Raw genomic sequence first — 15,716 nt, 5'->3', positions numbered from 1 at the left:
TGTTAGAGCGAATCGGAGCTTCGGGGATGATGAGGGAATGCTCTTAAAGGTGAAGAGAGGAGAGATTCTATTTTAGTTATGATAGGACTGTTAGTGTGTGGGTCCCATAGGATCAACCTTGATGGGATTCTCAGGGGAGAGTATTATATGGGGTCAGAAATTACTTGACACGTGGAACTATGTGTGTCTGTAGTAGGAAGGAAACCAGTGGACCCACAGTATCTTTTAATCCAACGGTGATAAGAGCTGTTAAGGGAAGATTGTTATGGTATATAACACAAGGTTCTCCAACTCATGCTTTATTTTAAAAATAACAATCTTATCTTAAATTTTATCAGCCTATTACATCATCATAAACTTGTCCATAATAGATTTTTCAACTTGATTATTCCATATCCTCAATTTCTCGAATTTATCCATAAAATAAATTCTATAAACTTTATAAATATCTCATCAACTCAATAAACTTGCTTATTCGGTAATAACTAAATACAAAAACTATAATACTAACTCTCAATCATCATCATTCATTCGATCTCTCAAACTTAAAACATAAACTCTTATAATAGGTTGAAAGGTATGGGAAGAGAAACAATTACCTCTCAAATAGATGAAAATGTACGTTTAGAATTTAGGTTTAATAGGTGTTTGTATTTAGTTGTTACAGAATAAGAAAGTTTAGGGAACTGATGAAACACTTATAAAGTTCAAAGAGCTAATCTACTTTTATGGACAAGTTCATGGAGTTGGTGATACGAAATAATTAAGTTCAAGGAGCTGGTAAGATACTTGCAAAATTTAGAGAGTCAATCTACTATTATAGACAAGTTCAGGAAGCTGGTGATGTATTAAGCCTTCCACCTAGTAATATAATTGAATCAATCCGAGCTTTAACCCGTTCAAGTTCGGTTCATCAAGAAATTGACGAGTTCGAATTTGTGTTGAATATTTCGTTTACGGGTTTTACTTTCGAGCAACTAGTTAATTCTATTCATGAATTTCACTTACGAACTATTCATTAATTAGAACAATTTATTGATTAATAATGATTTGAAATTTGTTTGACATAAAACTATATAGTTTTAAAACCTACAAAAATACAGTTTATACAAAGTCACATTATTTTCTAAAAATAATCATAAACATTATAATCGAACTTGTTTATGAGCTTGTTCATGAATCTATAACCGAACTTTCAAACCGAGTTTCACCATACTCAATTACTCAATTCGTTTATAAATAGAACCAAACACGATCGAAATTTTATTGAGCTGAAAACGTAATCGCTCATAAGCGGTTTAGATCATTTATTAATCCATATAACAAAAAAAAAGTCATCTTCAAAAAAGACATAATGAAGTTTTAGTATGATATGATAAAAAAAAAGGTTAGAGATATATGAATTAGACCTGAAAACTAAGAGTTTATATTAGTGTGATACGTCTAACACAAAGGAGATATGAGGATAAATTTCATCAATGGTGTACAGCATTTGCTTCATTTCATATTTTAGTGTACGACTTTCAATTTGTCTCATTAATATGTACGAACTTATAGGTGACCTCTCACTTTGGCGTATAGCAGGTAAAAATGTTAGGTCAACGCAAAGTCAACGCTCCACGTGAGCAGTTTGACCGGTAAAAAAGTTAAAATTTGACTACCTAATATAAAATTACTTATGTACCCTCTTCTTCCTCCTTCCCCTTTGCTTTTCTCTCTCTAACTCATCTCTCTAAAAAGCAATCAGTTGTTTGGAGAAGTCTGATTTAAGCCATTGGAAAAATTGTAACATTAATCAGAATATAAATAAAATTATACAAACATATAAGGTCATTTGTACAAAATAAACAAATTTTCAAATCCATTTTCATTTTTATCTGCCGGAATCAGAATTGGGTGTAGGAGGCACTAGATTTCATGTATATATTTACTCGACGGCTTTGCAAATTTTGATAGATTTCTGGCAACTCGCTTTCTGGTTCCATTCCGTCCGAAATCGAAAACCTCTCCAACATAGCTGAAATATATTTAGGGTCCGTTTGTTTTATCTGTTGTTTGTTGTTGCTGTTTGCTGTTTCCTGTTACGGTTTGCTGTTTGAAAAGACTGCTGTTTCAAAAAGCAGGGAGTCCATGCTTTTATAAAAAGCTACTTTTCGGCTACAAAAGGCAAACAAGAGGTGTCTAACCAAACACCTTAAACTCTCCTTTTCAAAGTGAAAAGGCAAACAGGAGGTCGAAAAGCAGCTACCAAACGCCCCCTTAAATAACAACCAATTCATAGGTTCCATTCCTTCCACTTTAAGCTACTTTGGAGAAGTTGGGTGCAGGGGTGGAACCAAAGGGGGTTAGGGGGGCTCGTGTTCCGGCAGGCGGATGGAAAATTGAGAAATTTTTTTTTTTAGTAATGGTGCCTGGTAATATTTTGGATAGAATTATATTTACTCTATGTAGTATTATTTTAATGTTTAAAGATAAATGAGATGGTTAAAGATGTTTACTTCTATTTGAGAGGTTCTATCTTTGACTTATTTCAACCTCATTTTTTTTAAAGTTTTTATTTATTTTTATTTTATTTTTCAATAATTATAAAAACATGTTATCATTATTAATTAATTTAAATCGACTCTTTATTTTTATTTTGATAACACTTTTGAATTCATTTTTAATATGTCTTTACCATTAAAAAAATAGTAGATATATTTAATATTCATTTTTATTATGTCTTTACCATTAAAAAAAAAAGTAAACATGTTTAATTTTCTATTAGTTCAATACTATTAGTTTCTAAAAAAAATGATAATATTTTTACAGTTTTTTTTTTTTTTTTTTTTTGAGGAAACAGAGAGCTTTATTAATGAGAAATGTAGTCCTTACAGAACGCACTATCAAGCCAATGCGGGAAATTAAACGAAACAAAAGAGTTAGCATTGGAAAGAGCTTTGCGGGCAATAGCATGCGCGACTCCATTCGCTAACCTTGGAACAAATGACATAGTAAACTCTGGTCTAGTACTTAAAATTACACGACATTCTTCGACAATCAATCCGAAATATGAGCAGTCCGGAGCTTTAGATGCAAGACTCTGAACCGTACCCTGGGCATCGGTTTCAAATATCACGTTGTGTAACTGCATCGATTTCACCCATGAAAGGCACTGTCGTAACGCGATAGCTTCCGCCAATCGGGCATCCGCCTCTCCTTCGTACACACTGCTGTGCAAAGCGATAAACTTCCCAGCGTGGTTCCGTAGGACAGCCCCAAAACCACATTTTCTATCCTCTTTGAAGATCGATGCATCTAAGTTGCACTTTACTTGATTTACAGCAGGCGGACTCCATTTTACTTGGGATCTTTCAGGCCTAGGAAATCCCTGGGGCTGCTGGTGTGCTGATACTTCACGCTCATGACTCCAATCCGCGAGGAAAGCAAGCACCAGGTTCATCGCTACACTTGGTTGTAAGGCGTAGCCATTCCATAACAGATTATTGTGTTGCTGCCATATTCCCCAAAGGATCATCGCCATCCTTACAATCAACACTTCATCCTGCATTTCACACAATTCTAGGAACCAGTCGCCCACTTCTTCAACGTCACACTGCGGTACCTGCATCCCCGCCCCCAACCAGCAAGCCCTTGCGTAAGGACAACCCAGAAAAATATGAAGATCATTTTCATTGTCTGCAGGGCAATGAAGGCACGAGTCTGGGATCTGCACGCATTTATTCTGCAAGCGCCAGCGGCTTGGGAGGGCTTTTGAACATAATTTCCACAGGAAAAACATTACGTTCGGAGGAAGCTTCAACCTCCATAGGCCAATCCAACCCTTGTTTTGGACCAGACTAACTGGTCTGTTTCTATCAGCTAAGAGGTGATAACCAGACTTCGAAGAATAGATGCCATTTTTGGTGTAATGCCATAGCAGCCTGTCTGCTCTAGTCGTGTAGGGAACCACCAACTTCTTGATCTGGGCAATCTCTTGCGATGGGAAAGTTGCGTTCAGCTTGTTTATGTCCCAGCCATTGGACCCTTCTATTATCAGATCTTTCACTGTTAAATTCTCAAGCCCCTGCACACACTCAGTTTGAATACGAAAATTAGGTGCAGTTGGTAACCAAGGCTCCGACCACACATTAATTGCTGCGCCCGTGCCCACATTCCATCTTAAGCCTAGGGATAAAACTTCCTTTGCACTCCACATACTCCTCCAAATATAGCTAGGATTGTTTCCTAGTTCAGAAGAAAGGAAAGCCCCGTCTGCAAAGTATCTAGCTTTAAATATTCAGCTTACCAAACTTTGTGGATTATGAATAAGTTTCCACCCTTGCTTACCCAGTAGGGAGACGTTATAATCATGCAGCTCCCTATATCCTAGACCACCTCTGTCTTTCCGAGCACATAGCTTGTCCCATCTGAACCAATGAATGTTCTTTTTCCCATTCTCCTTCGAACCCCACCAAAAAGAGTTCATCATTTTTTGGAGATCCTCGCAAATAGACCGGGGGATTAAAAACGTACTCATGCAAAAGGTTGATATAGCCTGTGCAATAGACTTCAACAGCACATCTCTACTCGCCATTGACAGAAACCGGTGACTCCAACTGCTAAACCTCTTCCGCAGCCGTTCTTTCAGAAAACCAAAAACAGCGCTCTTTGACCTCCCTATTAGTGAAGGCAAGCCAAGGTGACGTCCGGTGTTCAGCGGGGTATATACCCTGAGGGCGTCACTGATAGCTGCTCTCGCATCCGGTTTAACATTGGAACTGAAGAAGATCCCAGATTTCGCATGATTTATTGCTTGCCCGGAAGCTGCCTCATATTCAGCAAGGATGTCAGTAACTACCCTGCACTCATTGGTGTTAGCCTGAAAAAACAAGAAACTATCATCAGCGAATAACAGGTGGGTAACACTAGGGGCTCCCCATCTGACTTTGCACCCGTGCAGCCTTCCTGCCGTTTCAGCCTAACCAATTAGTCTGGATAACACCTCAGAGCAGAGGATAAACAGATAAGGGGAGAGTGGGTCCCCCTGGCAGAGACCTCTTGCTGGATTGATCGGGCCCGTATTTACACCTCCACTCGACACAGTATAGCTTACCGTTGTAACGCATAGCATGATCCAATCAATCCATTTTTTATGAAATCCCATTTTTACCATCACGGCTTTCAGAAAACCCCAGTCCACCCGGTCATAGGCCTTGCTAATATCTATCTTCAGTGCTACCTCTCCCGATATTTCCCTTTTCATCCTCTTCATGTGGTGTATGGACTCGAAAGCAATTTGTACATTGTCAATTAGGGATCTGCCTGGCACAAACGCTGATTGAGATTCAGAGATGATGTCTGGTAGGATCTGTTTTAATCTGTTGGCTAGCACTTTTGCAATAATCTTGTACAGAACATTACAGAGAGATATAGGCCGAAGGTCTGTCATCTGTTCCGGATTATCACACTTTGGTATAAGTACGATTATTGTGTCGTTTAGTGTTAAGGGGAACTCATTCCTGTAAAGCCAGCCCTTACAGGCCAAGAACACTTCATTTCCAATTAGCTCCCAATAGTGCTGAAAAAACTCCGGGTTTAGGCCGTCAGGGCCTGGGGATTTGTCAGCCTGCATTTGGAACACTGCAGACTTAAACTCTTCAATTCTAAAGGTTGAGGTTAACTGCTCATTCGCCTCTACAGTGACAAGCGACGGTACCACATCGACGGTGTCATAGGACTGATCATTCGGGGCAGCAAACAAATTATTGAAATACGAGAGAATGATATTACCCATGAGATTGACATCCGTTTGTAGTACGCCGTCCTCACCTCGCAATTGAAGGATCTGATTCTGCTTCCTCCTGTCCTTTGTGCATGCATGAAAGTACCTGGTATTCCTGTCCCCTCCCTTTAACCAGAACTTTTTGGACCTCTGTTTCCAGAAAATTTCCTCCACTTCTAACCAGTGGTTCAGGTCCCGTTTAGCTTGGGAAAACCGAGCAATAGATCCCGGATCATTTTTGTTTTGCAGCCGATTAATGCACCTCTTACACCCTTTTATCTTACGCTGGAACTTTTTCTGAAAATTGCCTCCCCATTGCTCCATAGAGGAGGAACAGGCCGCCAACTTCACCAGAACAGAGCCAGTACCGCCCTCCCCCCACTTCTGTCTTACTAACTCGTCGAAACCTTCCTCCCTCAGCCAAGCGGACTCAAACTTAAATCTGCGCACACCTGGATTAAGACGGACCGGTTTCAGGTCAATAAACAGGGGCGTGTGGTCTGAGTACGCTGCTGTAAGCGTTTTACAGCTGTAATCCGAGAAACAGTCCATCCAATTTGGAGAAGCTAACATCCTGTCTAATTTCTCTTGAACCCAGTGGTCAGTGCCTCGACTGCGTTCCCATGTAAAGGAGCTACCAGCCATAAATAACTCGCTTAGGGCCAGGTCAGAGATCACTCTTTGAAACTCATTCATCAAGTGATTTGGATAACACGGGCCGCCTTTCTTTTCTTCCTGTCTAAGAATGCTGTTAAAATCACCAGTTATCAACCATGGCAATTGTGACCTGCTTGCTACTTCACGTAGTAAGAGCCACGAGTCTCGTTGTCTCACCCTCTCCGCGAAACCGTAGAAGCCCACAAGCCTCTAGTCCTCCGTCCCCGGATTATGAACAACCGCTTCTATGTGATGAGTCGAGAAGCCTTCAATGGAAATCATATCACTTTCCTTCCATAGTAGCGCCAACCCACCACTTCTGCCTTCACAATCTACAGTAAAACTACCACTAAAATTGAATTTCCGACATAAACAATCTATCCGATTCTTGCTAACTAACGTTTCACATAAAAAAATGATTTTGGGGTTGTGAGCTCGAATGAGGTCCCCCAGAGATCGAACTGCACGAGGGTTCCCCATGCCCCGGCAGTTCCAGGATAAGCACTTCATAGGTTTTGGCGGACCTGGATTTCAGGCCCTGCCATTAGTTGTGTGGGAGAGGAAGTTTTATCTGTCAATGCTTCAGAAGAAACTGGCTCTGTAATCACTGGATTGTCAGTTTTCTGGTGGACTAATGTGCCTTCCAGGTTCATTCCATCCCGTCTTCTCTTTTTTAGCTCCAGCAACACAAGCTCATCTGTTTCTGTGGTCCCCATCTCCACGTCACCCTCCTTATTTGCTTGCTTTGGGACACTTTGTATATGGGGGATGTTGGCCTTAGCCGCTTTGGACGGTTGGAGAATTTGAGTAACCCGTTTTAGGATCGGGCTACTAGTGCTACTGGCGATCTGTGGGCCGCCTTGAGGTGGTACATTCTCCTTTTGAAACCTAGGCCTATCGACTGGTTTGCTGCAGCTCCCCGCTGCACTACCCCCTCCACTACCTGGGTCCCTGAGCCATTTGGAACCGCTCCCTACACCAGCCCGAAAGGGGGCCTTCAGCCATTCCCCCCATTCCCTTTCCAAGTCTCCCATGTTTTCTTTAAATAGTTTATCGCAAAACCGCTCTGAGTGGCCAATCATTCCGAAAAGATAACAAAACGTAGGGAGCCGTTCATATTTAAACTGTATATAGCCGGCTTCTGTTGGGGATTTTTTGATACGCTTGCAGCGTTTTTGAGGCTTCCTGATATCCAGCAGCACCCGAATTCTCATATACTGACGCCGACCTCCCACACTGTTGCTACTATCATACTCGATAAATTCTCCCACAAAATCACCAATCTGCTTGCCTGCAACTTTAGACATGAATCCCGCCGGGAGGTCGTAGACTTGAACCCAAAACGGGGCATGGAGCAATTCTACTTCTCCTGCTCTCTTATCTGAAGGCCACTCATCTCAGACCAGAAGGTGATTGTCGAACGACCATGGGCCGCTTCCCACCACACGGTCCCTATCTACATAATGGAAAAACTCGAAAGCGAACCGATTGTCTTCCAGTTCATATATTGCTATACCTTTTCCCGGCCTCCAGAGGTCAGCAAGTTTGTTTTTCATAGCCATTAAGTTTATACTCTTATCCGTTGTGAACCTACCAATCATTGTTAGATTAGTACGTTGTCCACCTTCCTTCGGTAGTTCACCCAGGAAATCAAGCTCGTCGTGTTCATCCCCAGTGATCGCAAGGTTTTTCATTGCTCCTTCCATTTGAATGCCCCGACCCTTTCGTATGACAGCAAGTTACAGCCCTGACGACAGCAAGGAATACAATAGGTGATGATCAAGGAACTGAATCCCGTACTAGGACGAGAGGTGACAAACCCTAATCAGATAGGGAAGGCGATGAACAGAGCGCCGCTTTTTACCGTTTTAATATGTTGGAAACTAAAATTATTATTATTAAGAATGTTTTTTTTTATGCAAATGCAGCTCCTTTTCATCGTTTTGGAGTTGTAGGATTAGTAAACATATTTATTATATTTATTTAAATTTAGCTTCATGGCCTCACAGCATTTCCAATTGAGGACCTTAAAATGGACTGAAACTAACTTGTTTGGATTTTGCTAAATTTATCTTCTAGGGCCGTCTTAAATTTTTTGGGGCCTTGTGCTAAATATTGTATTAAGAAAATATAAAAGAAATAAATGAATGGTAAGGTTGTGAATTTTCGATGGTTGAATATTTAAATTACATATACATTCAATAGAGTAGGAGAATGTAAATAGATCTTATTACATTATATTATTATTTTTTTCAATTTAAGCTAATATCTGTATTTGACTAACCACGTTTTAAATTTTGGGGCCCTTATCATTTCGAAGCCCTGTGCGGTAGGGTTCCTTGTACACCCTCATTTACCCCCTGCTTGCAACTTTACTGCTGATTGAAGTTCAGGGTAAATTTTTCTGAAAAGAAAAAGAAAAGATTGGGTTTAATTTGTGCATCAAATATAAGTTTATAAGCCATTTTTCTGTTTCTAGTCCGATCATGTTTGCGGAGTTCAAGTTGAGCCATAAGGTTAGAGAGAGAAATAAGGTAGAGATAGAAGTTAGAAAGAGATAAGTAGAGAGAGAGGAATTAGAGAGAAAGGCAAAGGGAAAGGAGAGAGAAGAGGGTATAGAAGTAATTTTATTTTAGGTAGTCAAATTTTGATTTTTTAACCGGTCAAACTGCTGATGTGGTGCGTTGACTTCAAGTTGACCGGTCATTTTTACCTGCTATACATCAAATTGGAAGGTCACCTATAAGTTCATATATATTAGTGAGACAAACTGAAGGTTGTACACCAAAGTGTGAAATGGAGCAAATATTATACACTATTGATGAAATTTACCTGAGATATGGGGGAGTTTGGTTGCTACTTTTTGATTTTATGTTTGTCTTTTTCACTTTGAAAATAGAGTTTTAGGTATTTAGTTAGACATCTTCTGCTTGCCTTTTGCAGTTAAAAGTAGTTTTTTTTTTATAAAAGCAGGAATCTCTGTTTTTTGGAAAAACAGTTTTTTCAAACAGGAAACAACAAACAGCAATAACGAACAAAAGGGCCCATAAATTACAGATAACAGATGAGTAATAAAAATTATATATATATTTAATTTTGCTAGGCTCGTGATTTTTAGATTGGCTTGAACGAGGAAAATTGGCTTAAGATTCAGTTCGGTTCATACTTGCTAGAGCGTGTATTTTTTTGGGCGGAGTTAAGATTTATAGCACTGGCTGGCACGAGCTAGCCAAACTAAATTATATTTATTATTTTTAAGTATAAATTTTATTTATTATTAAAGTTAATACATTCTTTTTAGGTGGATTTATATTTAATTTTTAAATCCGAGCCCACTTCGATTTGAACCCATCTAAATTAATAGTGAGTTGGGTTTAGACTGAGAATTTTTAGACGAACACTCGCTGGGTCCGCCCCGAGCCTGGCCTAACATGGCATATGAACATGTCCCAACATTGATAATAAAGAGCAAATGTATCCATAATATCATAAATGACATAATTATACTTCCAACATTTGTAAGTTGGACTAATTTTACCTCTAAAATTTGAAAGTTTAAAAACAGAGCATTCTACATGGTTATAAATCTCATTATCTCCACTCATTATGTACATTGTATTATTGTTTATTAGTAATAGGTCAAATACACGTGTCATGTGAGAAAAAAAAAATATTTTTTAATCTCATATGCTACACATTTAGGGACGGCAACGGGTAAGGTACCCACAGATAATGCCAATCCCAAACTCTTACCCTTTTATTTTTTAATTACCCGTACCCGTCTCATTACCCTAACGAGTATACTTTTTACATCCCATACCTGTCCCATTTTATTCACGGTTACTCTTACCCGTTAAGAATCAATAAATAAAACAAATATATTACAAATTTAATAAAGTATAAATTTAATAAATCATCTATCTAAAAATAAACAAATTGAACCTTAATTAGTAAGAATAAAATAGATTAATAGTATCACTTAATGGTTAAAAAACAAAAGCTTAGAGTTCAAGCACATGCGAGGGTACGTCTCCTTGTTATGACCATATCGTCCACATTTAGTACAGGCGACATACACTCCCTCATATTCAACATTATAATTATGTCCGTCCAGGCAGAACTGGGCCACAAGCGGCTTATTCAATTCAATTTCAACACAGACTCGAGCAAAGCAACATACAGTCCCTCATATTTAACATTATAATTATGCCTGTCCTGGCGGAACTGGGCCACAAGCGGCTTATTCAATTCAATTTCAACACAGACTTGAACAAATTTGCCACGAACCCTACCATCAGTATTCTTATCCGCTTTAATCGCTTTGCCAACAGAATTGCCAATCAACATTAGAGCTTCAGGTTGATAAAATTGCAAAGATAATTCAGGGATACGAACCCAAACCAAAGTAGAATCAACAGTAGCATATGACGATACAAAGGAGGGTGACCATATTCTAACCGTCAAATAATATCCCTGCACCATCCTGGATACCATGATCTCTATCAAAACGTTTGTCAAATAATATCCCTGCACCATCCTGGATACCATGATCTCTATCAAAACGTTTATCAAAGGTAACCAGGTGGAACCCGAATCCCAAATCAATCATCGTGAAGCTCCTTCGATGTTCCAAAACTCAGTAGCACGATTCCTCAGGACGACAAAGCCAACATTCCGTCCTAGGATTTTGACTATTAAAGTGTATACCCATGCAGCAGACCATTCTACCACCACAAGTTCAGGAGCAATCGTAAAATCCAGAAAGAGCGAATTGCCATCAATACAATCTATTCGCCCCTTACTCGAGGCACGCAAGTCAGATATCGATGTGGTGGGATCCTGCATCGGTTCATCCTGAACCATATCACAGTATGATCGGGCTGCGAGGGTTGTAGCAAGGTGGGGGAGCCAAAAGCACTAGCACCAATAGGCGACACAGGGGAGGAGGGGGCGGAGGTGGGAGATTGACAATGATTTTTTTGACTGGATTTTTTTTATAAAATAATAAATCTATTTTAATATTTATTTTATGTGATGTTATAATTTACATACTATTGTATTTATATATAATCAATAATACATTAATACACCGTACTAGGATAAAGAATTATTGATATATTTATTTCCCATTTTTCATGGGCCAAAAACAGAATTAATTAATTCTGTTGAATGAAATTGAATTTCTACAACTTGGAAGGTGGTTTCTTAGTACTTCTACCTGCTATAAACTCTTGCATCTTCTTAAACTGCTCTTTGGTCATCCCATTGTAATACTCATGTGCCCTCTCCTAAAATACCATAGGATACAAACAACACATAAACATTAATAAACTTTGTTTATTATTTAATAGGATAAGATCCAAATTTATTTCTATTAGTTTCGGGGAGAAGTGTAAATTGTTATACAAAATTATAAAATTTTATTCCTCACATTGCAAACGGACTAGTTTGACCGTTATTTACCTACAACATCTATCTAACCTTTCAAACAGTTTTGTTGATAAATTGAAGCGGCTTTGTACATAGATTTTGACAATTGTTTATAACTGTTTTAATAAGAAAATAAAATTTTAGGAGGCTTTTTTGTGATTAATCTATATGTAGAAGACTTAATTATTGACATTTTAACATATATTTTTGTAGCTATATTAGTAACATATTAAATATTTTCGTAATATTTAATGTTAAAAAAATCGGATATAATAGTTAAATAACATATCAAGGTAAATCAACAAATTTTCTATTAGCAAAAGGCAAACTTTATCGTGCTTGAAAACATTATAGGTAAAATTTTAAAATTAACACACCAATTGGCTCCTAACCTAACCAAAATGTTGGTTTTTGATCCCTACTTATTATTTGGTAATATTTGCACTCTTACCTGTCCAAAATGTTAGTATTTACTCTCTTACCTATTATTTGATAACATTTGTCTTATGATTTATAAGCAAATTGGTAAAAAATCTCAACCATCCACACTAATTGAGATTTGACCAATTACCAATAGAGTATATATATATATATAAAGAATGGAAAGAGTAAGGACCAGTTTGCTTGATAGGAAGTATTGTGTTTTGAAAAATATCGGAAAAGAATTTTTTTATGTTTGGAAAACAAAATATTCTCCAATGTTAGGATATAACACCGAAAAATGGAAAGAAGTTGCGGGCAATTGTTTTTAAAAAGATAAGAAGGAATGACATAAGGTTCTAAAAGGCTAGGAAAATGTTTTATTTTTGGTAAAACATTTTTCTCACTTTCTCATATATTTTTCCGTTGACTAACCGAAGCAAACACACATTTATGAGGATGGATAATATTTTCTAAGGAAAAAAAACAAACCTTTTCCAAAGAGAGAGCATGACCGAGATCGAGTTTGAGTCCATCATTGATGACAGATTTGTATCTCAAAACCAAGTCTTGATTATTTCTAATAATGGCTTCTGCAATTTGATTTGCTTTGTTCATCAATTCACTCTGTTCAACAACATAATTAACCAATCCCCATTTCTCTGCTTGCTCTGCACTTATTGGATTTGCTGTTAATGATGCTTCCTTAGCTCTCCCTGCTCCTATTATCCTTGGAAGCTTCTGTGACAAACCCCATGAAGGAAATATCCCAAATCTGCATTTATCACATTATCAAATTCCAGTACTTAACATAGTAACAAATGATTCTTGGTAAAATAATCAAGAGAATTATTCATATTAGGGACTTATTTATTATGATCCTACGTATAGCAATAAATCAAATTTAGACGGAAATACTATATCAAATTTAGATGGAAATTAGTGTGTATGTAAGGAGACCCATTGAATTGGGCGTGAGATAATTGCTAATAGGTTGGAGAATAACTGATGTTCTCTAGAATGAGTGAAATATTATAAGAAAATTGAGACAACTAAGCAGAATTGCGAGATATTATAACAGTTGTGTTGTGATAAGCAATCATCGGACGCAAACATTTAAAGGGTTTCCTACGCACTAATTCCATCTAAATTGGACCAAATATGATTGAGTGGTTAAAACTAAATTGCCCCTAAACTTTGCTATTACTTTGATCCTTAGTTCGAGTGGATAAATGATTAATTTGGATTTTAAAGTTAGCTAATAAGAACAAATCAAAGGACAAAACTGATATTGAAATTTAATTTTGACTAAATTGATTCCATTAAACAATTTCCCAGAATAAATTGATTTTGAATTAATAATACACTTTTTCTTTTTCTTTTTAAGGACCTGAGCTTTTTTTAATTAATAATACATTTTTTTTTCTTTTTAAGAGTTCGACATACATATTACAAAAATCATTATAATGTATTAAATATAGTATTGTTTAAAATATCCCAGGATCCTTTTTGAAATGTGAAACATATAAATGTTAAAATAATGCAAGGATGCATTATTTGGAGTTCTCTGGATTATCTAAAAAAGACAAATATTTTTTAAAACAGAGCATGTTCCTAAAAGGATATTCTTTTAAAAGCGCAGCGATGGGCCTCTATAATTAACAAATCATTAGATATTTAATGGTAAATTAAACCACTGCCCCTAAACTTTGGGATTATTTGGTTATGACCCTCGAATTTCAAAATAAAATATTACACCTATTGAATTTACATTTTACTAATGTAATAGTATATCTCTTTTCCCCTCAAAATGACATATAACATTCTCAAAAATAAAATTCCAAAAATTAAAAAACTAAAGTTGTTAACCACTACCTGTAACTTGAACCATCATTTTCATTTTTTCAATACTCACTTTCAAAACTTCTCACCTAACCCAACAACATTCAATTTATGCTGTTTATGATATTATTGGATTATCTGTTATTAAATTAATCACGTTATTAAAGATGGTTATTAAAGTGATCATCTTGCTTTAAGAGTTTAAAATGGTGCTAATATTACTAAAGTACAAAATTCAATTCAAATACCATAATGTCCTTCCTGCCTGTATTTTTATAGTTTATCGGCTTTTTCAATTAAAGCTTTATGCTATAAGCTAAGACTTTAACTCGAAATCTAATTAAGATTTTCTATGGTAAGCTAATAATTGAACTCGAAATCTAGTTTAAGTGACTTCAATCAACCTAATTTCAAAGGGTTCAGAGACTATGATAAAAGTAAGAATAAAGTCCAGAGCCATGGATGTAATTTACCCTGAGATTTTAGGGTCTGTTTGACACCAAACTTAAATTATGCTTCAATTTTAAGTTTAAACAAATCAAAATTTAGGCCAAAATTGATCAAAAAATTTGACAGAACACCGGAGAAAAAACACCGTTTGGGCTAATGATTCTGAATTCGGAGTTTTCGCAAGCAATTTCAGAGAACAATCATATATAACATACAACAGCTCAGATAAAAGTTAGATGTTTAACCTGGAATGAGTATCCATAAACTTAGCTCCTTTAGCAGCGACCAAAATATCACAGGCGAGAGCAATTTCAAATCCGGCAGTCACAGCAAATCCATTAATCGCACCGATGATCGGCTTTTTACACAGCTCCATCTGCGCGACAGGATCGCCCTCAACATCCTTAACATCTCCTTTAAAAACATCCTCCGCTCTAGTCAGATCAACACCGGAGCAAAAAGCTCGGCCAGATCCTGTTAAAACGAGAACCTGCACAGAATCATCAAGCCCTAACGCCTTGATCTGCTGAGCCAAACGATTCATCATTGCCTTAGTTAAAGAGTTGAGAGATTTAGGACGGTTGATTGTGATGGTTGCGACGCCGTTTTGGCGGGAGACGAGGATGAGATTTTCGGTTTCGGATTGATCCATTGATTGATGATTGAAGTTCGGTCTATTTTTCGGGAGTGGAAGAAAAGAATGGAACGGCGGTGGTCGGTGGTTTTTATGGTGGTTTGTGGATAACGATTGCGTTGGAATGCGTTGAATTATTGCTTTAACGGTGACGTTTCCTAGGGGAAGCGAAAGAGCGGTGGGCACCACCAAATTGAGATAAGGTATATTTGTGGAGAATGAAGATATGATCTGACAGTATCGGCTTTAAGTATATTTCTTGGTAAATGTTATCCAGCCCGGACCGGACCGGCCGGTCGGACCGGTTCGACCGGGAACCGGCAGGAAGTCCGGTCCGAGCTGGATTGGGTGTATTAACTCTCAAAAAACCGGAGTGAACTGGTAGTGGACCGGTTCGAACGATGGTTAAACCGGGAACCGGTCAACTCGGTTCACACCGGTTTAGACTAAAAAAATAAAATTTTAGGAAATAATTAATCTTTGATGACATAATTTAAGGAAAGGAAAAAAATAAAATTT

The 15,716-nt window shown here is 37.5% G+C and overlaps 1 protein-coding gene across 1 annotated transcript; it reads right to left on the bottom strand.

The window, feature by feature from the left end:
* Positions 1–10,357: 10,357 nt before the first annotated feature.
* On the bottom strand, positions 10,358–15,401 carry LOC136220074 (probable enoyl-CoA hydratase 1, peroxisomal). The gene is made up of 3 exons (XM_066007765.1): positions 14,809–15,401; positions 12,764–13,046; positions 10,358–11,709 (listed from the first exon to the last, which is right to left on the bottom strand). The coding sequence occupies exons 1-3, from the start codon at positions 15,213–15,215 to the stop codon at positions 11,605–11,607; spliced, it is 795 nt and encodes a 264-aa protein (XP_065863837.1). The 5' UTR covers positions 15,216–15,401; the 3' UTR covers positions 10,358–11,604.
* Between the last annotated feature and the right edge of the window lie 315 nt (positions 15,402–15,716).

This window comes from Euphorbia lathyris, chromosome 2 (genome assembly GCF_963576675.1).
Source record: "Euphorbia lathyris chromosome 2, ddEupLath1.1, whole genome shotgun sequence".
NCBI lineage: Eukaryota > Viridiplantae > Streptophyta > Magnoliopsida > Malpighiales > Euphorbiaceae > Euphorbia > Euphorbia lathyris.
Note: the sequence above shows the minus strand (reverse complement) of the source record. Positions and strands in the feature narration are given on the sequence as shown.

Excerpts from the sequence above, each read along its gene's own strand:
- LOC136220074 (XM_066007765.1), bottom strand. The coding sequence starts at position 15,215 with ATGGATCAATCCGAAACCGAAAATCTCATCCTCGTCTCCCGCCAAAAC. Across the intron at positions 13,047-14,808 it reads TTTATGGATACTCATTCCAG|ATTTGGGATATTTCCTTCAT; the intron begins GTTAAACATCTA and ends TGATAAATGCAG. Across the intron at positions 11,710-12,763 it reads ATGCTCTCTCTTTGGAAAAG|GAGAGGGCACATGAGTATTA; the intron begins GTTTGTTTTTTT and ends ATGGTATTTTAG.